The sequence below is a fragment of the Erigeron canadensis genome, chromosome 3, assembly GCF_010389155.1.
Source record: "Erigeron canadensis isolate Cc75 chromosome 3, C_canadensis_v1, whole genome shotgun sequence".
Taxonomy (NCBI): domain Eukaryota; kingdom Viridiplantae; phylum Streptophyta; class Magnoliopsida; order Asterales; family Asteraceae; genus Erigeron; species Erigeron canadensis.
This window is the reverse complement of record NC_057763.1, coordinates 2,690,688-2,714,973: the sequence shown is the minus strand read 5'-3', so window position 1 is coordinate 2,714,973 and position 24,286 is coordinate 2,690,688. Positions and strand designations below refer to the sequence as shown.

The 24,286-nt window shown below is 32.5% G+C and overlaps 3 protein-coding genes, 1 long non-coding RNA gene and 1 other non-coding gene across 5 annotated transcripts; 3 read left to right on the top strand and 2 right to left on the bottom strand.

The window, feature by feature from the left end:
- The first annotated feature begins 5,926 nt into the window (after positions 1-5,926).
- On the top strand, positions 5,927-12,312 carry LOC122594645 (GDSL esterase/lipase At5g55050-like). Its single transcript, XM_043767075.1, has 5 exons — positions 5,927-6,197; positions 10,204-10,331; positions 10,553-10,789; positions 10,873-11,122; positions 12,092-12,312. Exons 1-5 carry the CDS (start codon positions 5,927-5,929, stop codon positions 12,310-12,312), a joined length of 1,107 nt encoding a protein of 368 aa, XP_043623010.1.
- Positions 10,440-10,512, bottom strand: TRNAF-GAA. Its single transcript has one exon. It is a non-coding gene; the product is annotated as a tRNA-Phe (tRNA).
- Positions 12,313-13,614: 1,302 nt separating the features above from the next.
- On the top strand, positions 13,615-13,898 carry LOC122590889. Its single transcript, XR_006322621.1, has 2 exons — positions 13,615-13,683; positions 13,766-13,898. It is a non-coding gene; the product is annotated as an uncharacterized LOC122590889 (long non-coding RNA).
- Positions 13,899-14,051: 153 nt separating this feature from the next.
- On the top strand, positions 14,052-16,726 carry LOC122590851 (rab3 GTPase-activating protein catalytic subunit-like). The gene is made up of 10 exons (XM_043763027.1): positions 14,052-14,078; positions 14,195-14,292; positions 14,499-14,692; positions 14,874-15,055; positions 15,410-15,736; positions 15,818-15,882; positions 16,031-16,079; positions 16,157-16,310; positions 16,422-16,506; positions 16,627-16,726. Exons 1-10 carry the CDS (start codon positions 14,052-14,054, stop codon positions 16,724-16,726), a joined length of 1,281 nt encoding a protein of 426 aa, XP_043618962.1.
- Positions 16,727-18,070: 1,344 nt separating this feature from the next.
- Positions 18,071-20,565, bottom strand: LOC122590849 (mitogen-activated protein kinase kinase kinase 18-like). The gene is made up of 2 exons (XM_043763025.1): positions 19,261-20,565; positions 18,071-18,168 (listed from the first exon to the last, which is right to left on the bottom strand). The coding sequence occupies exons 1-2, from the start codon at positions 20,534-20,536 to the stop codon at positions 18,071-18,073; spliced, it is 1,374 nt and encodes a 457-aa protein (XP_043618960.1). The 5' UTR covers positions 20,537-20,565.
- Between the last annotated feature and the right edge of the window lie 3,721 nt (positions 20,566-24,286).

Below are 24,286 nucleotides of genomic sequence, written 5' to 3'. Positions count from 1 at the left end.
GAAATGAGTGTGGAGTGGGATTTTCCAGCCATATTTACGTGGGGAAGGGAGGAAAAAGAGAGGGGGAGCAAGCTTATTGGCTAGTGGGAGTGGTAGGTTAAGTCCCATTGGTTGGGTTAAGTGGTGGAGTTGTGGTGTAGGTGTATTTGGTCCAAAATAGTGTCTAAGTTCAAAATGTGGGTGTGTTTTGAATTAGTTGACACATTCTTGGTTAATTCATGTAAAATATGAGATTGTAAAAATAAATGAATTAGTTGTAAGAGTTTTATAGATGTAAGCTAGCTAGTTATAACTTATTGTTATACTTTTATTAGTTGTATGTGGTTATACAAGCATACATATGTATGTCGTGTATATATATATATATATATATATATATATATATATGTATTGGCACTAATCTTTATAAAATTTTCTTGATCTACCTTCTATATTTGAGTTGTTGATTATATTTTGGATGCATAGAGACTTGTTTGTTGGATTAAATACTTATAAACTTGTTGTTACTTTACATATTCTTGAAGTTGATTTGATTGATTATGGTTACATTCTTATAAGATTGTCATTATTTCTTTATTTTGAGATTGTCTCATGTTTTGGCAATTCTAAGATAACTAGCTATCTTTGGGCATTCCATTGAACTAGAGAGGAAGTATCACTATGCCTTAATGTCTAGAAGGCAAATCCTCTCAATAAACCTTTAGGGATAAATGTCTACATAAGTCCAAGTAAATTATCCTAGTCGGAATTTTGAGGGTTGTTACATCTTAGGAAGCCCAAGTCCATCCCATATATGTTGTGTCAGTTATATATACGTGATATAGGTCTAGGGTTTCAGTTAATGGTTTTAGAATAGTCAAAAAGCTATTCACGGATCGGGGTAGAGATCTATGCCCCATGTCCACCATGTAATTCATTATCAAGAGTCGTCTTTTTTGTTGTAATCCATAATCATTAAGATGTATTGTAAACAGATTTGTTATTGTAATCATGTGATTATATTAAAAGCCTCAAGAACGGATTCAGGTGGATACCGCACACCTGGATTCGTATAGATCTCGATGTTCTTGGGTCAACGGGACCTAACACACAACGTAAACGCGCCAAATATAAGTCTAAGTGCGTGGATATTGGTTATGGATTTCTTCCCTTCTCACTCTCTTTTTTAGGGGAAATTGAAAAGGACGTCGTGACTATCCCGAAGCGGATCCGAAAGTTCTCCTTGACTCAAGACGTTGGAACACGTTCGGCTGCTCATATATTTAGTAGGATTGGTTTTGCTATAGCTAGAGGAGTGTGGGGCCAGATAGTATCGCTGCTCCCCACTAATTTATTATAAATTTTTTGAAGTTTCAATAAAAAATTAATAATAATAATAATAATAATAATAATAAAAGTTTTTTTTCCTTTTACTACATTTTTAGTTTAAAAAAGCCGTTGCCATGTCTTTATTAATTCTCCAAAAATAAGTTAGTTTTAATATGTTTCTCATAATAAACTTTTTTTTTATCAATATTATTAGGTTAAACTTGATATCAATCTATTATTATCAACAATTAAGGTTAAATGTTTTTTTTAAAAGGTGTGAATCATTTGCTCGCAATAGAGATCTAGCTTACATTGTCTTAATCGGGTCTGTGCCAGAGAGTCCCTTACCCTCAATACTTAGTAGGAGAAAAAACCTCCAACTAAATCGTCTAAAGGCTCGACATTAAATTGGGATAAAACTTTGTCCCTTCTATAGTACCCAAACCTGTTTCAATACAGGCCTAGATATTGACATGTTCAACCTGTTCATGGGCCCAACATTTATATGGGGCCTATAAATTGATTTCAACCTATATATATACACCTAAATAGAAACATCTAAACAGAAGGCCCATTTCTTAGTAACTGTAAATTTATATATAATTATCAGATAAGGATCATAAACAAGTGAGATAATTCTGATACTAAATCTTTGTTTTGGCTAATTTATATTAACACTGTAAAAAAAGTTAAGGATCCTCTAAAGTTGTTTTCAAATTTACTTGTAAAATTGGAAGCATATTGACCTTTGGATTGAAAATCAAAGGTCAAGATTCAAAGGTTATCTTTAAATCTTGACCCTTGATTTAATTCAAGAGTTAGGATCACCAACATTACTAATAATATTATAAATAACTTTAGATGATGTTCATCCGTAAAGGGATGGTTTGATGTGTTCGTAAGTTTCTTTTTTAATTCAATGTATTTAATACAAGTTGACAAAGTGATAATTAACTATTAATGCACCAAATATTTAATTATAGTTGAAGGTTTAACTATATGATTTTGTTTAGTGTTTTTGAATTTGTTTGTTACTTTATATATACAATAATAATAATTACTATACAAAAACTTTTTATTTTACATTGTTTTCATATTTTCAAAACTTAAACCTCCTAAATAGGACATTGGGCAGAGAAAAACTCTTATGTAGAAGCAAAACTTTCTAATATAAAAGGCTTGTTTTTTAAATATTGAGTTGTAACATCCTAAATTTTTTAAGCCAATAGAAATTAACCTTTATTATAGTTTTGACATTAAAATAATTTCCTAGTATTTAGTTTTAAGATACGAGGATAAATTAATTGGAACCTATGAAGGACAATGTTTCTTCCTACTGAAGGAGCCACCTACTGATGATTCACCATAACACCTTTGCACCTAGTTTCTTCCTTCCCAATTTCTTCTCATTTTCTATCAATCTTTAACACAAGAATTCTAGCATTCCTATGATAATTAATATCTCAAATTACAAGTAAATTTAATAACAATAATACTCATAGCTTTCAAGGATTCTAGTTAAGAAGATTTAGGGATTTGAATGGAGGTGGTGTGTGTAATTCATATTTATGAAAGGAAGAAAAAGATAAATTGTGACTTTCATTTTCCAACCTAGTTCAGGGTCGGAACCACATTGAACACAGGGGTAGCCCGGGCTACGGGTCTGTTAAATTCATGTAGTTAAAATTTTTCAAAAAATTATGTATTTTTTATTGGTGCTACGGGTCAAATAAATATAAGATACCGGTCAGTGTAACCAACTTTAAGCTTTTAAAACATTGTCCTATCAATAAAACTTATAAAAGTGTATCTGTACAACTAAATGAAAAATAAAAACTACTAAAAGTGCCAAAAATTCTTAAAATCCATTATATGTAGCCAAAAATCATTAAAAAAAATGCTAAAACTCATAACAATTTAGTTGTTATCATTGTTGTCATTACTTTATGCCGATAGAAGACTAGTGAGAAAAAAATTGTGCTACTAGTCACTTTCGTTTCTGGTTCCGTCACTGACCTAGTTATTATTCATTCAATGTATGATTTAAATTTATAATTTTCACTATTAAAATTAGAGTTCTTAATAAACCCAATTTGGGGTTTTTGGGGGAAAAAGGGCATTATGCCATATAACACTATATTATTGATAAATTTGGAGCCATGCATTGTTGTTATTATATTCCCCATTACATATATATGTTGGTTACATTGTTATTGAGTTTAAGTATTGATTTTTGAGAATGTTTTGTTGATGACTTTCAAAGTCAAGAAATGAAATTATGATTTTTAATAGTTTAGTGTTATAGCCATATTATGGATTATGAAAAGATGGACAAAAATGGGATTTTGTGAATGAGCCAACTCAATAACAATGTAGGTCTTGAAATGGGTCATTTGGAGTAATTTCAATTTAAGGTTCTTGTAAGTTGATAAATTGAGGGGCTTTTGGGTAAGGATATTGTATGACCATATTATTATGATTATGATGAATTAGGGTTTTGGTATGTTTGGTTAACTTTTTCATGAATATTTTAGTGAAAGTGTTTTAGTGATTATGAGGAGATGGAAATAATGTTTTTGAGTAATATGTGTATGGTCATATTAATGAGATAATGAAATGGTGATTTTTGTATTAAAATGAGTTATGGCCATAATGTTGTGAAAGTAAAATGAGATTTTGAAAGAAGTCAACTTTAGAGAATGATGAGAATGTAAATTATGTAAAAGTAGGGTTGGGCATTGAGATGTTAGAAAATATTATAATGTATGCCTTGTTAGCCTTGTGTATGAGGTAATTGAGCTTGATGACCTTATGTGTGTAAACTGTGAATTATTACTAGGTGGAAAGCAATATGATTGTTAGATGGTCATCATGGATTTGGTTGTCGCGAAGGAGGTGAGTACTCTTGCATACGATTATTTGTACGTTGGGTTGATTACCATATGATGGTGGATTCGTGTGTGGTAATCGATTTGGCGTTAGGGCCTAATTTGAGGTCGGGGCCTAAGAATCCCACAGTTGTAATGAGACGGGGCCTAAGAATCCCAAAGTTGTATTGAGATAAGGCCTAAGAACCTTTGGGGCCTAAGAATCCTTTGAGATTATTGTTTAGCGTATATTGATCCATGTGTGTGTTTGTTAGCGCAAAAGTAAGTATGCAAGTGATGGTATGATGGTACCATTGGCTACATGCGTTAGTCTTTTGTGATTTTGTCTTCCTTCGTGTGTATAAGCGTATGCAATAGTATTCACTAAGCTTTGCTTACTTTTTAGTTGTTTACCCTTTTTATAGGTTATCCCGGAAGTGAAATGAAAGACAAGTACTTGAAGTTCAAAGCTAATGTTTTAGCTAAATGCGGAAAATGATAATGTTGATAGGACCCGTAGTGACCCCTTTGAACTTTTAGCTCTTGATATGGTTTGGGTCATTTTGATATGAATATGGTTATGTTAAGTAAATGACTTTTGATGTCTTGAAAACATTTAAATTATTTAATTGTTTAGAGTCAAATCGACCATTGTGTCACTTTTGGGTAAATGTGGATAATTGACCCGTTTGGTACATTTGAAGTGTTTTTAGTAAAACTTTGTCATGTATATTTCTGCAAGAGTGTTGATTTTGAGTCATGGTCTTTTGTACCTTGAAGTATTGAAAAACCCTAGTTGACGTCAAAATGGGTAATGACCCGTTTCGTTGTAAATGTTACACTTGATCAAATGAAACCTTTCGGAATGTTGAACCATGTGTTTTTAACTCATTTTGAAGTTTGAAAAATTGGTTTAAGGTTTGGAAATGAATGGTAAAGGTTTACAAGTCATTTGGAGTGTCAAAATGAAATTTTAGTGCAGAACTGCAGGCTAGGTGTGGTGCACCAAGTGCATGGTGCGGTGCACCCATGTCTGATCAGGGTATGGTGCGGCGCACCCATGTCTCGCTGTTTTGTTTAGTGCGATGCACCTGGAAAAAAAAAATCTTATTTTTACTTAAATCGAGTCGTGTCATTTCATGAGCAGGGCCCATAAAATTAACGGAACGACTCTGTGTTTCATTTAAAGACTTTATTTATGAAATTTTTTGAAATATCTTTCATATATCTCGAACAACTTAGACATACATATACCATAGGATGATTTCTATAGACACTCAAAGTCCGAACTTAAACTAAGTTAATTTTGAAAGATGACTTCTATATATACTCTAAGTCTCAACATATTATAATGATATATATATATATATATATATATATTTTATATATATTCAAAGCTATAGAAGTATAGTAATTGAAAAAGTCCCATCTTAATTTTAGATTTCCAAGTTTTGTAACCAAAATGTTGTATCTAAATCTAACAATATGCACCATTTAATTAATTCAATACAATATTTTTGAACTTTTTCCATATACAATAAAAAATATCATTATCCTAGACAAGGAAGTACCAACCCATACCACAAACGTAGACCCTTCACGTACACTCAAACATGCAATCACGTAACAAACCTATATCTTCATCATATCGTTGACATGCATCGGCAGGCAGCTATTTTCCCCTTTATATATAAACCTATCACTGCCCATTATTTAAAATATATAATCACACATACACAAAGTCACAAACAATGGTTTTTGCTACTCCTATTAACAATGTTGGTGCTGCAATTACAATGTTTGTGAATGTATTTGTGTTCACAATGCTAAGAACAAGTGTATGTAACGCGCAAGCCGTGCCGGCCCTATACATGCTTGGGGATTCGTTGGTTGACGTCGGAAACAACAACTACCTGCCACTTTCAGTAGCCAAGGCTAACTTCCCTCACAATGGTGTTGATTTTCCTAACAGAAAATTTACGGGAAGATTTAGCAATGGCGAAAATGCTGCAGACTTTATCGGTATGTGCATGTCAAGTTTAAGTAATGTGTTTCTAGAACCGAATTGGTAAAATTGACATACTCAACATATAAGTGATGCGGTTTTATCCGTAATTCGTCTACAAAGTTAATTTCTTTTAGTGTTATTATTCAGTCTCCTGACTTTCGACCATTCATTTTTTATATATATACCATATATTCGTCTCATTTTAATTGCTTAAATTTTGACTTGTTAAGCCTTTTGCATCGACCAATATTTTTGTTTGTGTTTTATAACACTTGATATAAAATATACGAATGGATTGAATTTTGAGTATAATTTTCATTGATATAAATTTTATCAACTAATATATAATATAAACAAGAGTAAACGACATAAATCGTCCCTGTGGTTTACTCAAATAGTCACGTTTCATCCCTGTACTTCAAAAACGTCATGAATCGTCCTTTATAGGAAGAAAAGCTTCATGTTTCGTCCTTTGACTATTTGACCGTCAATCCACTTCCGTTAAACCCCCACGTGCATCCCACGTGAGGGACATTCCAATCTTTTTTTCCCACCCGTAATTCTGTAAAGGACCATTGGTGATATATTTTTTTTTACCACTTTCTCTTTCCTCTCTCTTTTTGCTTTTCTTCTTCTTCACCACCATCAACCTCACCGCCAACTAACATCAAACTTTTTGAGATATATAGAAAAAAAAGAAAGATACAAGTGAGTAATAAAGAAAGTGGCTTAATACCCAATGGAGATCATATATCTATCTATATCTGTATCCATCGCTATCACTATTAAGCTATCACCATTAATCGTTTAATTTTTTGTCATGACTTCTTCCTTGACTACTCTTACATATATACATATATGATATATCCATCGATCAATTCATCATCTTTATTGAAGTCAGATCTTTGATGAGAAGATTCTAACACAACCCAATTCTCATTCTTATATTCTTTCCAATTCAAGGTTTGTCTTTTCTTGATTTGTAAAGTTTCCACCTTTGTTGACTTTTAGTAATTACCATTCATTTTTTTAATTCACAAGTTGTTTGGTGTTAAATCAATAACACATATCTTTTGTATCATACTAAAAAAATAAAAAATAGGAAAGGAATAACATATCTCTAAATAAGATTTTCAGATTTTGAAATCATATATCCAATTTTAGAAAAAATGGGGACTGGATCTAGTGGGGAGGTTGGGGCCCTTGCTGGTGGTAGTTTGGTTTTTCAATATTCAAGTGAGTTGAATATGACTTCTTTTGTTCTTTATAGGAGTCTATAGGAATAAATTTAGATGGTTGGTGGTTGTCTGAAAGTTGTCTAGTTCTTGAATGTGTATATACAGGGATTTAAACAATATTTGTATTGGTAATAAAATTTCTCAATAATCATTAATACAACTTGTATTTTCTTTTTATCCAGATCATATATATGTCTGTCTTAATTTTGATAATAAAAGTGAAACTAGTGATGAATGTAATATTGTAGTTGTTGAATATGTGGTTTTCCAAGAACAAAAGTGTGATAAAAAGGTGTTTTTGTTGAGGAAGATGAAAGTGATATGACTGATGATCCTTTAGTTGTGGGAAAAAAAAGACTGGAATGTCCCTCACGTGGGATGCACGTGGGGGGTTAACGGAAGTGGATTGACGGTCAAATAGTCAATGGACGAAACATGAAGCTTTTCTTCCTATAAAGGATGATCCATGACGTTTTTGAAGCACAAGGATGAAACGTGACTATTTTAGTAAACCACAGGGACGATTTATGTCGTTTATATATTTACGGTCAAAGTTTTTACTTTTTAAAAAAAAAAAACTTAAAAAATTCAAAATAACACATTTAAAATGAATTAATGGAGGGAGTAGTTATTATTTTTAGGTCTCCTACGTGACTCCTCCGCCCCCTTCCCCCAACTCTCCGCTAACCCGATTTCTCAACTTCGGTTTAGATTTGGTCATTTGGATTTTTGGTCCTCTAATTGATCCGTAAACCCAATTACTTTTTAAATGGTTTTTAAAATATATCTATACTTCTATATTTTTATACTTCTATATAAAAATTATACTCCTTTGTTGAAAAGTTTACATTATTGGGATATGCAAAATTACTATTCTATCCTTAATGAATTAAATCGCCACAAACCCTTAATATTAAATTACATCATTAGTCCCTCATATTATAAAATATCTTTATTACCCCTTTTAAATCAAACATCTTTACATCAATTATTTACACCATTTGACGTTGTCACCACCATCACCATCTGTCGTCGCCATCACACTGCCGTCATCTCCGCCGCATTGCGCGAGTACCATACTCGTATATATATACATAATAATAATAATACATTCACAATATACTATTTAATAATCCATAATATCCTAGATCTGAAATAACACGTTTGGGAACTTTCGTGATAATATTTTGCTACGATTTGAAGTTATATTTTGTTTATATGTATTCGAAATTTGATGCATTCGACAAGCAAGTCTATTCTTTGTTATCTATCTATATCTATATCTATATAAATATTAAAACATTAAAAATTCTAGCATTTTAAAGCATTATTCAATTTAAAGTTATTTTTAAAAATTGTCACATAGATCTTTATCCTATGTAGCATCTTTATATTTTTTTACAATATATAAATCCACAAAGTTATACTATCTAAATATATTTATTTAAATAAAAATAAAATCTATATATACACAAATTTTTAAAAAAGCAAAAGTCAAAGATCAAATCCTACATTATGATAGAAACCGTATGAACTGAAAATCTATGTACAAAATTAGAAAATATTTAGTTTTCAAAATATTTATATCTTATTCTTTTATCCACTATAACCAATAACCAATAGAATATATCATATTGTGATTTAGTTTTTTTTTTATATCATTTTCTTGGTAGTGATTTACGTTTTTGAAGCATTAGTTTGTTCTTTGTAATCTATTTTAATTTTAATTTGGTTTCTAACTATATTTAAAGCTTTTCGGTTTTTATGAATTTTAATATTTGATGACGTAAGTTTCATGAAACTATTTCATTTGAATGAGTGTGATGAAATTCTAATAAATCATCTATCACTTTGCAAAAAATAACATATCGTTATGATTTTACATTATATTTATATTTTAACTTAATTTTATGTTAGTTAGTATTGCATGAAGTACAGTGTAATATAAGATTAAGATAAAAGTCATACAAATATATTTTAGTTTTTTTTTAGTTTCGTTAGACTCAATATATAATGAAAAGACATCATGAAATATGAATCACAAACATTTTTCCACCAATTTTTTGTTTAGCCTTTTCGTAATCTTCTACTTTGATTGTATAATTGCGTATTGAAAGCAAAAACATTAGATAACCGCGCATCGTGTGCGGGATAAAATACCTAGTTTTATTATAAAAAATTATACAAATACGTTGACATGTTAGATTTTTTACTCGAAACCAACCCATCCAATCCGAAAATAATTACAACCCACTAGCATATTCGACCCATGTATTAGATCCTTGCTATAGTAGGTCGCTAAAGCCTAAAGGTTGGATATTCTTACCCGAAATTTTTAATGGGTTTGGTTATAATTGGTTAAACCACTTCACATTAACCTCGCTCGATCCCTTTTCTTTTCTTTTTTTTTTCTTCCTTAATGAAATGATACACTTACAAAAAGATTTACATTTTTACAAACAATTTGCAAACGAAATGTTACTAAAAAGAGGCAATCAGTCACATTAACTTATTTTACCTTCTTTCAAACTTTTCTTTACTTTTCATTTGGTAGCAAGATAAACATCATTTTTGTATAATACAAGTTTTGTATGTATAAACCTTTTGTTTTCTCTGCTTTCTTAAATGCAGAATCACATATATAAGTATATAATCTTCATAGTTTTCTTCTGAACTTATTTTACTATGTATCTCTAGAAATTTGATTATGACTTAGTAATTGTGAGATCGTCCTGTTAGTTGAACCATAAAACGTAACGATTTAGTTTATTTTTCTGGGCAGCGAAAAAGTTGGGTTTACGAACATCGCCACCATATCTATCATTAACCGATGGCACGACACCACCAATCACCGGAGTGAGCTTTGCATCAGGAAGCTCGGGCATACTTAACGAAACCGGTCAACCATATGTAAGTTTTTGGTAACCCTTAAAAGTCAAAAGAACCGATATGTAAATTTTTGGCTTAGTATTGGGCAAAATTGAATATAACTAAAAAAGAACAAAAAATTTTGGAAAATGCGGTGAACGTGGATCGAACACGTGACCTTCAGATCTTCAGTCTGACGCTCTCCCAACTGAGCTATCCCCGCTGTTGGTTTGTAATGTAATACTATTATATATATATATCAGATACAATATATTTCATTGGCACAACAAGTAGACTACTTCAGCTTGGTCCGTGACAAATTGGTCCAACAACTCGGACCATCTGTAGCACAGGTTCACCTCTCCAAGTCGATATTCCCAATCGTTATCGCAAGCAACGATCTGATTACATATTTCACCGTGGGTTCATTAGTCTCTCGAAAATACACACCACAACGATATATTGATCTTTTATTGTCCAATTACAAAGGCTTACTAAAGGTACTTACTAAATATATGTATGATAAATATAAGTTGAAATTAAATGACACTTTTAAACAATTGAAGTCGTTATTGTATCGCAGACATTGTATGCATTGGGTGCACAAAAAATGGTGGTGACAGGAGCTCCGACTATAGGTTGTTGCCCATCACTACGAAAGTCTAGTAGAACGGGTGAATGCAATGCTGAAGCAAACTTCTGGTCGAAGAAGTACAATGATGGCTTGAAGGTCATGTTACAAGAATTGAAGTCGGAATCTCTAGGCTTGAACTATGCTTATTTTGATATATATAGTGCCATGATCAACCTCTTCCTTTCACCCGAGACATATGGTATGTGTTATACAAGTGTTCTATCTATCCATTATTTTTTTTAGAAAAAAATTCACAATGAAAGAAACTATCTTCTAGATCACTAGCAGATAACTGCATCAAAGTTCTAGTATAGTCAAGTATTAATATGTAAAAGGGATTAGTTTCCTGAAATGTAACTATCTTTGACCGAATGTCTATAGTAGGAAAAAACTAAAGTTATGTGTATTGTATGTAAGCAACTTGAAAAAATGTTTATTGTATGTAAGAAAACATATGTGGCAACCATATACAGGTGCCACTTGTCAGATTGTAATTGGTTGAAACAAAATTCTTACATACAATAAACATTATTTCAAAGTTGTTTACATACAATACACACAGCTTTAGTTATTTCGTACTATAAACATTTGTTCAAAGTTAGGGAACTAATCCCTATGTAAAATTTATTCAATATGACCCGTAACGGGACAAGAAAATTTTTCAACAAGGAGCAAAATTTTTGATGTAGTGTCTATAGTATGGTAGGCTTTCTTTTATATAATTAGATTGTTAAAGGAATAATATACGTTTAAAATCATGAACTCTAACGATTTTCTTGATGGGTCACAATATATAACTTTTTTTTTTTAAAAAAAAAAAAGAAAGAAAGAAAAATAAATGAAACTCGCGAATATTTGGAATTTATTTTATTTTTAATCTTCGACAGATCGATTCGCACATGAGCCTTTACTAGCTTCTAGGAGCGAACGGCTTTGCCAGTTGATCTAAGTCTAATTCTAACAACACTTTTCTTTTAAAAATTTTACATGGGCCATTCATTAGCTTTTAGCCCATACCATATTAGTCCATAGTGAATAAACAAAAGTTTTTATAAAATAATAAAACAATTTTTTTAAATTTGTGCCGCTGATAAAATGGTTTCCTAGGGTCACTTCTAGTAGTACATATGAAACTATGAAGTAATGATATTGATTTTAATTTTTATAGGGTTTACGAATATAAAAGAAGCTTGTTGCGGGCTTGGTTACTTGAACGCTGACGTGCCATGCATTCCGACATCAACGTTTTGCCTAAACAGAAGAAACCACTTTTTTTGGGATCTTTACCATCCTACGGAAGTAGCTGCAAGCATGTTTATAGACATCATGTACAATGGAACACAACCCTACATGTTTCCCATCAATTTGAAACAACTTGCTGATATTTGAACAACTTAGATATATTTATATATACTCGTAATATACAAAAGAAGATTATATGTGATTGTCAAAATATGGCAAGCATTCAAATTGCAAGATATGTTATCATGTTACAGGTTTAATTATATGCAATAAAAGTGTACTAATGTACATTGTTTTTCACTAATGTACATTAAGAACGAGTTGCATTTTTGGTTCTTAGTGTTATCACACTGGTTCCAAGTTTCATACAAACGTGCGTAAAGTGGTGTTTGTCGTTCTTGTGGTATCACATGAGTTTCATCCTTGGTCTAAAATTAACTTGCCGTTTAGTTTTCTCCATTAATATAGCCATGTGTCAGACATGTGAAAGATAATAATGACATTTTTATGTGAGCCTATGAGGGATAACTAACTCGGTCTTCATCTTCATCTCCCTCAATATAGTTGTATCTATATTATCTATATATACAAAATCTTTCCCTCCTATCATGCCTTATTAGTCAACTCGAAGAAAATTTTACCCTTCTTCTTTCTTTCTTTGTAATCCCATTTTCTAAAAGGTAGTACGAGTACTAATTTATCCTTTTAAGATGTTTTTAAGATTAATGTTTAATAAAGAGATGTTTCTAAAAATTAGAATATATATATATATTAATAAATAATTATGATTTAACCGTGCAACGTGCACAAGTAGTGATACTAGTGTTAGTATATAACTACAAGAAGAAAACCTTTTAGCGACCCCAAGTATCACCACCGAAGGACTCATTCGTCGACACTATAAAACTTTGGTGATTACATCTGTGGAGAACGGATGTCGTTACTATTAATTAACTCGTCGCCTAAAGTATGTTGCTATTTGCTAACTTTGTTTAAATTCTCTAGCTATTTTTTTTGAGAGGCGGAGCGGATAAATGACTAATAGTCTAACACCTCCAGCCTTAGTTTGTGTGCCCACCGCAGATTCAAAACTTATGTGTAGATGGATATAACGTTGCTAAACTCCCTCACCACATTTACATGCGGCAAGATTCGAACCCTTGACCTTCTTGAAAGAAACCACAAAGTGGGGTATCCAACGGCTCTACCTACTTGATTATCATTTCCCTCCAAAGTCTCCCTCATTTCTGTTTACATAAGTTTCATGATCCACAATCAAGGACTATTCCGTACAAATTGCTTGATCGATCACCAACCAGAAAATCAAGTAACCCCCATCAATCTAGGTTACCATCTAAATTTAGAAATGTATAATTTCTCTTACTAAATTTGAATTTGTTTTCATATTTATATACATCCCAACTCAATATCTTCATTACCTAAAGTTCACGATTATTCCGTACAGAATCGCCTGAATAAAAAAAGAGCGATTCTCTTACGGAACTGATCCTAACGGAGGTAAACTTTTATTCCTTCTTCATATCAATGTTAAATGTATGATGATTCTAATTGTAACCAAACTAAATAAATTTCTTGGCAGGAAAGGATCTAAAACGTAATATTAGAAGAAAAGGGAGTCCAAGAAGGTAACAAAAAACCCGCCAATATAAAAATGTCGTTTCCAATATATCATGGAAATATATACCTATCAATCAGGACTCCTAATTCTGAGGTAAAATGGCTTTAAGGCTTTCGAATTCTTTATGACATGTTGAATATTGTATGCATATATGCATATATCATACTCCTTTTTAGCCGATGTGTTTATAACTAACAAATCGTCGAGCGTGTATTAGCAATATAACATCCTAGATCAACATACATACATGCAAATAAATGAGAAGATGATCAATGTGCATGAATGCATAATGCCACTAGTTTATATTTAATTTTTTTGGTTTTCATATCAAGCAAGTTAAAATGATTATTCAGTTAGTAGTAACGTCATGAACATCTTCGTATGTTTTAGGAAAAGGAAAGCAATTCATCACCAACAACTCCGGATGATGTACATAGCGAAATCATACCCACAGCAACCTTGCTAAAACAATTAGCCATAGGTGTTCAGTAAGTACTTCTGTTTAAAACCCTTTTTTACATCATTTTGTGATTGTTTTATATGTGTTCAAAAATGACTACAACATTTGCCTCCATTTTTTTGGTCATGTTTAAGTCCCTTACAATATAGATAAAATGTGACAAAGTTGTGAGGTAAATAAAGTTGTTTAGAAACAAAATATAGAATAATACTTCTTTGTTACAATCAATTATAGGACTACAAGAATTATAAATTCTATGAAGGATCTTATGAGATCATCAGGAGATGTTTCACCGGTGAAAGAAAGAACTAGTTTAAGTTTATCTGCAATGAAGTCATTTGTAGTCGGCGAGAAGGAAGACAAGTTTGCTTCTGAGTTTGGTCGTGATGAAAAAGTAATGTCATTCATCCATTCGTTACAGGATCCAGGTAATTCTTTCTTCTTTAACTTGGTCGTTGTCTTTGGTAATAAGCGTTGGAATAAAATATGACAGGTTTTGGTCATAGTAACAAATTTTTATGCTTATTGGAATGGAGTATGTGGCTTAATTCTTGAAGTCTCCGTTGATAATATTTTACTTCCATTGTAATCCTTGCAAGATATTCGCAGAAGGACATCTTTCAGAAAGGAAGACGCGGTCTCCATTCGATAAGAGTACAAACATTACTAATTTTACCAAAGAACTTCACGGTGCTCCTCCTGATAGCTTTGTTACAGATCTTGCTGAAGCCATTGGAAGTTTGAAAACTCTGAGAAAAATGGCAATATTTTGGTCTAGAGTTGTTGTGGAAGTATGTTTCTTGTTTCGTTTTTCTTACCTCATATTAAAAGTGTCCAAAAAAAGTGTCTCAAGATGATCGTTCACTTATGAAAGTGTTAGATATAATTGATCGTTTTTCTTATATTTCCCAAACATGAATATCATTATCCTGATATTCAAAAAATAAAAATTTGAATAAAAAAAAGAAATGAAAATGTTTTTAGTAAAAATTAAGTTGCAATAGTTACACATCTTCTAATTAAAACTGTGTGTTCTAATTTCATGGATAACTATTTTGGGACGGATGAAGTATTATCTTCTGTTATTGGTATCTTCACGCATATATTTACCCCCTTTCGGCACTACCTGAATATTTTATTTGCAGTTGAGAAGGCTATGGTGTGAAGGGCAACACATTCCTGGCATCCCTCCAGATGAAATTCCAAATTTAAATTCGTGTTTGTTATATCAGCAGTTGCAAGTTATCAATTGCTGTATTTCTAGGAAAAAATGTCGTGCTATAGCCACAGAATCAGTAGAATCTGTTTTAAGACAAGCCACTAATAATGTGGACAAATCGCCTCCTTCTGGAGATATTGTGTATGCTAAAATTAGCTCAGGAGAACTCGTGCTTCGTTTGGGAATTTATAAACAACTTGAAAATACTATGCTTTTGGATACCGGAGAACCTGTTTATACCCCAGTTTTGCAGGTTTAATCATATTTATCATCCATGTAATTGGTTTACTCACTTAACTTTCTTTATTGACTTAATTTCGTTTTTGGTTTACAGGAAGGGCCTCTACTAACAGAAGATGTTATCAAGGAAAATGAGGAATTTGTGTTACGTACTGGAAGGTCAGCACATCAAGTAAATGAACGTGTAGACATAGATTTTTTCATATTTTTTAAATGTGGCACTGTGGTAGTAAGGATTTTTGGTTTTACTATGCAATGTGTTAACTACGATTTTTCTGACACAAAATGACTCTTTTTATGTGCTCAGCGTAGGTGCAGGGTGCTCTCAGCTTCTATCCGATATGCAGGCTTTCAAGGCAATATAAACAATTGGTTCCTTCAAAATGAATATTCTTCTAGTTAACTAAAATTGATTTTGGTTTTCATGTTTTAGGCTGCAAATCCAGGGTGCATATTGGAAGACTTTGTTAGATGGCACTCACCACCGGATTGGACGGAAACATTAACAGACGATCAAAGTAAAGCATTTGTGGTTGGTGATAACACATCTCCAAGAGGACACCTAAGTACTCGTATGCAGAAAGAAGGTCTACCGTTTAATGCTTCAACAACTTAAGATGCTCTATGGGCGTGAAATTTTTATTTCCCTCTTCCTGCAAAATATGCATATTTTCTGACTTATGGTTTCATGAATTTAGGTAATTTGTGGCGACAACTATGGGAAAATGCAAAACCAATACCTGCTGTTAGACAGGCTCCACTATACTATGAGGATTTATCTGTGTAAGTAAGATAGTTGCATTGTTTTTACCCAGATCATTTCACCTAAGGACGCGGTTATGTTGGTGTTTTTATTGTCACAAATCATTTTATTCTAACAAAAATGATTATGGTGCTTTGTAGGGAAGGCATTCTGCTTGGCTTCGAGACTATATCACCTTCTGGTTTCTTTGAGCAGCTGTTTCTTTCTCTTGTAAGTATATCTGTTGAAATGAATATCTGAACAATTTGTCTGAAATCGCTTCTTGACGTGAGAACGCATATAGTGATTTGACGTCAAGTTTTTGTAACACATTGCCTAACCAACAATTAGCTAATGTATTTTATTCAAAAATGCAGCTCAGTTCAGGATGTGCAATTGCTGAGGCCAGAATTTCGAGTAACGAATATGTTTATAATCTGTTCAAGGAGAGCAAAGACTATATTGTCATAACTTGTCAAAACAAAAATTGGGTCGACAAAGCCGAGGATATATGCCAGGTATTTTATAAAACTAACTAATGCTAAAACAAGAGTAGTTTTTTAAATATGGGTCCACAGGGTTCGGTTGGGCTAAAACCTTTTTGTCCATTTTCATGTTATTGAAAAGTACTGTAACTCCAAATACCGTCTTCCATGGGTTATGAGTCCCAAAATCCTCTAACGGTTTTATGTGTTTTGAAGTGCTCCACATTTAAATACACTTTTGATGACTTTTACCCGCTTGACTTAGCTGACCCGTTTCTTATATAGGTAACTTTACCATTTTAATTGTCGTAAATTCAAATACAACTCTTTTTACCCAAAAAAATTCAATAAAACTCAAGATGAAAAGTATTAAGGCTAATGAGTTTATTAGGCTAATGAATGATGACAGATGTTTAACATGTTTGTTTTAATCTTAAAATAATAGGTGTATGAGACAGTAACAGTGATGGCATTGAATCCAGATAAGGTTATAAGGCTCACAAAGGCGCAAAATGATCAGAATCACACAAGCTCTACGGGAACACCAACAAAGGACCCAAATACCCAAGAAGACAGTCCAAAGACTACTCTGTCACCAACAATGGTTTCAAGGAAGCCACTCAAACCTACATCTCCTGTTGAGAAACTAGTTGGTTCTATTGAAAGAGTACTCAGAGCCCAGTGACATAGATAAGAGATTAGCAGGTGTGGTTGTACCCCTTCAAAAATTTGTAAGTGATCTGGGCGTTTCAACACCTATGTCCAAGATCATGAATTAAAAGGAAATTTTGTAATGAGTTTGTAAATTTTGCCTACCACTTCAAGATGTATAAATTATTATTGTCTTCTGCAGGGTTTGTGTTGGTTTACGAGTGATTTTCTTGTTTCTGATATAAGATTGTAGACGATTTTGGGTTCTTCTTGTAGGATTGGCATACTTGTGCCAAGATACTTCACCAAAACTAGGACACTTTTAAACCATGTAACCTGGACGTAACTTGTGCAACTATGTATCTAAACAAGTCAAACCGGTAGATGGCTAAACAGATGGTCAGGTAAACGATGTAATTGCCTATTTAGGTCGTAAACTGTTGTTACGTTGATTCTACAGTGTTCGTTATTATGTTTTAAGCAGATTTTCGACTTGTTTATCCACAACAGAACACGAACAAATTACAAAGTGGGTGGTTCGGTCATTTCCAATGTGCGACTTGTTCTCTACAACGGAACACAAACAAATTACAAAGTTTTAGTTTAGTATGTCTAAATTGGAGTGAGCTTTCTTAAACTTTTATCTTTACTTTTCTAGAAAATTAATCATGTTTCATTGTTTCTTCTCTTAAAAAAATACCATTCAAAACATGTTAAACTATTTGTTTTCACTATGCGGTTTAGAAAACAAGTGTAATAGTCTATTTCAAACGAGTTTTCAAAAGGGTAGTTATAGATTGACATATATTCTATCCTTTCTGGTTTTCTATAAAAGAATTTTCTAGAAATGTAAGGTTGTTTAATGGTCACGTGTCCTATATCCTCACAAAAGGTCGCAAGTTCAAACCTCCATAGATAAATGTTTGAGGTGTCAACGGCAAGGGTTCCGAAACTCACGAGAATAACCCGGTTAGGCCACAAAAAATCTAAGTTGGATACCTGCGCGCTCTTCCAGGAAACATTCGCTTTGTATTCCATGCCACTTTTTTTGTCTTTAGTCCTTGTTATTTAGAGTTGACTTCAGATGCAACAATTAGCCGTTCTTGTTTTTGGTCCGTTTAGAGTTGACATGAAATACAACAAATGAGTAAGTACAAGGCTACAAAAAAGGGGAAATTCTTGTAGGCTTTATGACTATCCACTAGACATCAACTACCAAAGTCGAAATCCAGAAGGATGAAAGCATATTCCAAACCAGTACGTAGATACACAAGTGGGCATATCTTTATTACATTTAAACAAGTTTAAGTTTTGTTGACTTTAGTTATGGTTCAAATTTGAACACCATGCACTTTTCAATTGGCCTCAAAAGGAATGATTTGAACACACTACCTTTGCACTTTTTGCCTTTTGGACTCAACAACATATAGTTTTTGTTTTTTTGAGTTAGACCCGGTTTGCTAACCAACTAATTCCAGGATGACTACCTGCTTTGCCAGTAGTCCGAAGACCGAAATCGTCGCATATAGTTTTTTTGGCTTGTAGGATTTGAACTCGTGGCCTTCGGGTATTCAAACAATTAAGACCAAATCACATAGGTTTTTTTTAAAGGAGTAACTACCTAAATAAACAATGTAAAAAAAAAAAAAAAAAAACTACCTAAATAAACAATGTAAAAGCATCTTAGAATTGAATCAATTTGCAAACGATTATCATTAATCATGTTCTTACAATCAAGAAAGCTTGGAGCAACTACAATTGCACTACTAGTTTCATCTACATCAGATCCTACCATAACCATAAAGGAGTTTGACATCTCTTCTAATACATCAATTTCTAAACCCGAAATCGAGTATGTATGACTTAAATCGATATCCTCATTATCTTCCACGTCTACATCCGTATATAAATCATGCTCCGAAATCTTTGCGATTTCGTCGATATGACTTATTCTAACCGCGATCCAATCATTTTCTTCAACCCAATTTGGCAAACAAGATGGACTTGTTTCTACCAATTGTCTTATTCTCTCCATGGGAGACTGGCCCGAGACACTTTCTGGTGAAGAATCCGTCTCTTCCAAAGAATCCCAAAATCCTTGATCCAAGTTACTAACTGGAGAATTATTTTTCGAAAAATTTTCAATCTTTTCAAAACAAGATTTAGAGCTAACAAAAGGGTGTTCCAAAAGCTCTTTCACAGTCCATCTTTCTTCAACTTTTCTTTGCAAACATTTCTTCAAGAAATCTTGACATTCAAACGATAACCACATTGGGAAAAAAGGTATATCATCCGAATACCCGATTCTATACAGAGCAGAAACCGGGTTATTTAACTCGGGCCACGGGTTACGACCCGTTGCCATTTCAACAACCGCACACCCAACTGCCCAAACATCAGCCCCAAACATTTGCTCTTCTCCTCGTGCCACTTCAGGAGCCATAAAAACCGGAGTACCCGAAAATACAGAGGATGTGTGTTCTCCAACATATTTGGCACAACCAAAATCACCAATTTTGACAACATTCTTGTCACAAACCAAAATATTGGAACATTTAATGTCACAATGTACTAAATTATTGGAATGAATATAATCCAAACCAAGTAGTATTTGATAAGTATAAGATTTTATCAAACACTCATCAACACATCCTCCTCCACTTTTGATCACATCTAAAAGGCTCCCACCATTTGCATACTCCATTACCAAGTTATACATCGGGTTGTTATCGATTGTATAATCGATATCAGACCCGATGTATTTTATTACATGTGGTGAACTTAATTTTGATAGAAGTTGTTGCTCTTTTTGTAAGAAGTGTGAGCTAGAAAGCTCGGTGGACTTGACCGCAACTAGGCCCCCGGTCACGGTGGTGGCCCTCAAGACAGTCGCGGTCGAGCCACGGCCTATGATCGGACCTTTTTTGTAGTTCATTTTGATTTTTGAGAGATATTCTGATGATATAAAAGCGATGGATTAATTTGAAATGTAAAAGTGTGTGGGTGGTGTGGGTGTAATATATGTGAGAACTGAGAAATGGTGTGTTCTGATTTACACGTGGCAAAAGATGGGAGATTGACAGGATGGACGGTGTATTTTTTTCTTGGCTTTAAAGAAAGCCAATCACATGAAAACACATTACCACATGGCGTGATTCTGATACCTTATTTTTTCCTACTGTTGAGTTTATGTGACAAGTCGTATTTTTAACATTGCGGCGCAGGCTGTTTTTAGTGTTTACTGAAGTAACAAGCTAACATCGTATCCAAGTCGGTAGATTTGATTAAGGGGGTTAGGTAATGAGATTACAAAACAAAATATGCGTTTTTAAAATAGATTATGCGTTTGCAAAACCACGTTTTGAAAAAACATGTAGGTACATGATTCTTTAAAACTGCATTTTCATAGCCAGTAATCACTTTTTCATACAAACACGATAATCACTTTAAACGCAATCTCAAACACCCTCTAAAAAAGAAATTAGACATAGTACAAAATTCCAACCTCTCCATGTTTGTATCATTTTTTCTAAAAAAAATATAGATGCTTTTATTTTAACCAATTTAAAAGGTTTTGGGAAACCTTAATTTCTACTTAACCGCCTCCATTTTATTATCCATTTTTCATTTACAAATAAGTATGTGAGCATGTATTCAAAATTAACCGAAAGTCTATCATGTTTTTATATGTGTAGATAAATGACATTTTGCTAACATCACAACTTAACAAAAGAAGGTAAATGAGTGGAAACCCTATAGTCTCATGTACCGTTTTGGTATCCAAAACGCACAACGAATAGAACTCATGCCTAATATTCTGATAACTCGCCATTCTCACACAACAATCGTAAGATATAATTTTTTTAACTTATCTTTAACAAGATTTCAACATGTGACTTATTGTCTTTATATGTGGACTCATATGTTCACATCGTGGTGCTACCAGTTGATCTATGATCAATTGGTTAACGTTACAACCTATATGGATATTACGTTGTACGCCAACCTACATTGATACATCAACAAAGTATCATTGAATACATACAATAATAATAATATTTAAAAAATTGGATATAGGAAGGGTTAACTAATTACATGATTTGGAGGAGGTTTAATATACATTTATAAGTAGGAAATTACGCGTTTGGCTTAGAACTTAACGAAGAAAGCGTACACAATTGACAATTTGGATGAATGGGCATCCGCTAAGAAAAAAAAGGCTAAGAATAATTTGATTGCCGTCACTACTCACGATCACTATCAACACGGTGAGAATATTATGTTGACTTTAATTCATAGGACACATAGTTGAGAAAATGATTTCTACATAAAAGTTATTAAATCTAATTAAAACTTTGTAGATCCATATAACTACTAGCATGGTGTCTGCGCAATACGGCGGCGACAAGTTGCGACGGCGACCGATAGTGGTGGCGAGTGTATGCTATTGATTTAAATGTAATTAATATAATAATTTGTATAGTTATTTTAAAATTTGAGGGACTGATAGTGTATTTATTTCATTTAAGGTGGGGATTATTGTATTTAGGGTGTATTATTTTAATGAAAATTATTTCTAACAATTCCCTCATGTAAATTTCAACATAATATCTATTTTTTAAATAGGGGGTATATATTATTATTATATAAACTACATATAGTATGTTTTAGTAAAATTACTTTGATAAAAAAAACATAAATTGTTTTGATATGATCATAAATAATACACTTTTTTCTTTTAAGAAAAACAAAAATGATTCTAAGTTTCCCCTTCATAATCTCGCCTTGAAAATCATGTGTGTGAATATAAAATCTCTCTCTCTCTCTCTCTCTCTCTCTCTCTCTCTCTCTCTCTCCTTGCCCTTGTAACATCCCTAAATTCTAAATATACTTTTATTATACTTCTAATGGTTTTATTTACTTTTAACTTTTTAAGTCTAATTGAAGTTATTTTAAAAGATAAAGGTATTAGGTGAATGACTAAATAACTAATTGAATTAAATATGACAAATGAGTCAAACTTGAGGGGGTAGTTGTGAATTTTCGTTTATAACAACAAAAATCAAGAACCAAAAATCCATCATTTTTCTATCTTTTTAAAAAAATTCTTGTGTGTGTTCATCCCTAAAATCCCCAAAACCGAAAATTATCATTAAAGTGCAAAAAATCTACTAAAATTTGAAGATAAATCAAATTGCAAACAAACTCCATCTTCCTATAAGTGTTCTTATGTTGGGGTTTCATCTATGGATGAAAATTTGAAGAAAATAATGGAGGGCTGATTTTATGCTTGCATGTTTGATTGATTAGTTGTACAACATCACTAATTAAAGGTATATCATCTTTATTTATCAATCTTGAAATTAGGGTTGTTATAATGGATGAATTGGGGATTTATGAAATGTATTATGAACCTAGTTTAAAAGTTGAATAATAATCTTGGAATCTTATAATACATAGTTAGTAGTGATATATAAAAGTATGTATGTGTATTTTCAAGAAGAAACCAATATTCATTTACATGTATGTGATAGGAATTTGGTTAGTGATTGAATTGAGATGAGTTTGGTATAACATTACTATACTAATTGATGTTAAGATCATGTTGAAAACAGCCCCTAATATGTATATTAAGTTAATATTATCAAATGGAAGTGTCATAAACTTGTTTGAGTTGATTTAAGAGTGTTTTTGTGCAAACTCGAAATTTGATCAACAACTTTAATGAAAAATGTGTCATTTTAAAGTGCTTATAACTTTCAATCCGTAAATTCGTAGGAGTCATGTAACCTGTCGTTTGAAAGGTATGCGAGTCAAGTTTCATATGCAATTGGTTTTAGATCCTAGTTTAACTTTTAAGTAAGTTAAATATGCTAAAACTTACAGCTGGTCAAATCTAGTTTTACAGTGAAAATCAGAATCTGTTTTTGACATTGTAACGTGTAAAACTCCTCTTTAAAAAATAAATCACTTTTTGATTCCTAAAACGAAAAGCTAGGTATATGTGTTAAGTTGAAGTGGCCACTGGAATGAGTTTAAAATGTGGAGTAGAACTCGAGATATGAATTTTTGAAGTAAGTGTGGTCATTTTGAATTTTCAACAAAAACGATTATGTGTCAGTTTTTAAAACGAGTATATCACACTTATACGGATCAAATATTGTGTTGGTGACTGAAGATAAAATGTACCTAAATGTGTTACGTAGAAGTGGCCACTGAAATGAGGTCAAAATATGGTGTAGAACTCAAGTTACGGTCATTTGAAGTCAGTAAGGCCAAAACTATTTTTTAATGAAAACAACAGCAGTGTTGGTTTTTAAAACGACCAGAAGTCATCTTTGAAAGACAATTCATATATTGGTCACTAAATATAAAAATGTAGGTTTATGTGTCATATAAATTTGGCCACTGGAATCAAGTAAAAAGAGTTAATAGAACTTGAGTTATGCTCATTTGAAGGCAACCTAGTCAAATATAAAAATGGGGATTTTGTGATAAAAGTGAGTTTGGCATTATGATAATGATTAAGAGATATATGTTATGTGAACCAACCCAAGATTAATATAAGATTGTAAATGATGGGTTGGGTGTTGAAATGCTAGTGATTATGGCTTGACGGCCTAGTATGTGATTGATGATCCAATATGCGTTTATGATTTGTTGTTAGGTTGAAGCATACATATTT